The 705-nt window shown below is 40.0% G+C and overlaps 1 protein-coding gene across 1 annotated transcript; it reads left to right on the top strand.

Moving 5' to 3' along the window:
- Positions 1-7: 7 nt before the first annotated feature.
- Positions 8-697, top strand: LOC104983293 (E3 ubiquitin-protein ligase RLIM-like; the record flags this gene model as incomplete). Its single annotated transcript, XM_010832728.1, has 1 exon — positions 8-697. A coding segment is annotated over one exon (690 nt), but the record flags the coding sequence as incomplete, so codon positions are not given.
- Between the last annotated feature and the right edge of the window lie 8 nt (positions 698-705).

Genomic DNA, 705 nt, shown 5'->3' with positions numbered 1-705 from the left:
AGACAGCCAAAGGCAAGTGGAAAATCCACACTCTGAGTCATTATTTACAAGACCATCTACATCAGAACAAGATGCAACGGAAACATTAATGGAAGTCCCACCGACAAGAAGTCAGAGAAGGGCAAAAAGTATGAGCCCAGTCTATCGGAGAACCAGAGCAAGGAATGACAGTTGGTCACCTCCACATTCACTGTGGGAAATTTTTCAAAGAATTAATGAAGATACACCATCTCAGACTTTTAAACAACCTCTCATAAGTGAGAATGATAACTTTTCTAGAACTGGGCATGAAGAAACATTGAGACAGCAAATGCCTGGACATGAGTTGCAAAATAGGGGTCTTATTGAGACTTCTGAAACTAGTAATGCTGTTCATGGAGAATGTTATTCAGACACAACGTGCAGTAGTGAATCTTGGGAAGTGAGGGAAACAAATCCAACCACACCTTTCAATCTTGAAGTAGAACAAGTTCATTGTCGAGCATGTTCTCAGAGAGACAGCAGAATTAGTAGAACTCAGTTAACATCTGACTCACCAAACAACACTACCACTTCAGAAAGTGAGCAAGAAGAACTGAAGCCTTTGTCTTCAGATTCTGACGAGGCTGATGAGAGTGCTTATGTCAATACCATCAGAAATCCCATTCATAGAATTTTAAATACTAGCTTAAGTGATACAATGTCTGTTCCAACTCAGACTCTTTT

Source organism: Bison bison, unplaced genomic scaffold (assembly GCF_000754665.1).
Source record: "Bison bison bison isolate TAMUID 2011002044 unplaced genomic scaffold, Bison_UMD1.0 scf7180017834243, whole genome shotgun sequence".
Lineage (NCBI taxonomy): Eukaryota > Metazoa > Chordata > Mammalia > Artiodactyla > Bovidae > Bison > Bison bison.
Note: the sequence above shows the minus strand (reverse complement) of the source record. Positions and strands in the feature narration are given on the sequence as shown.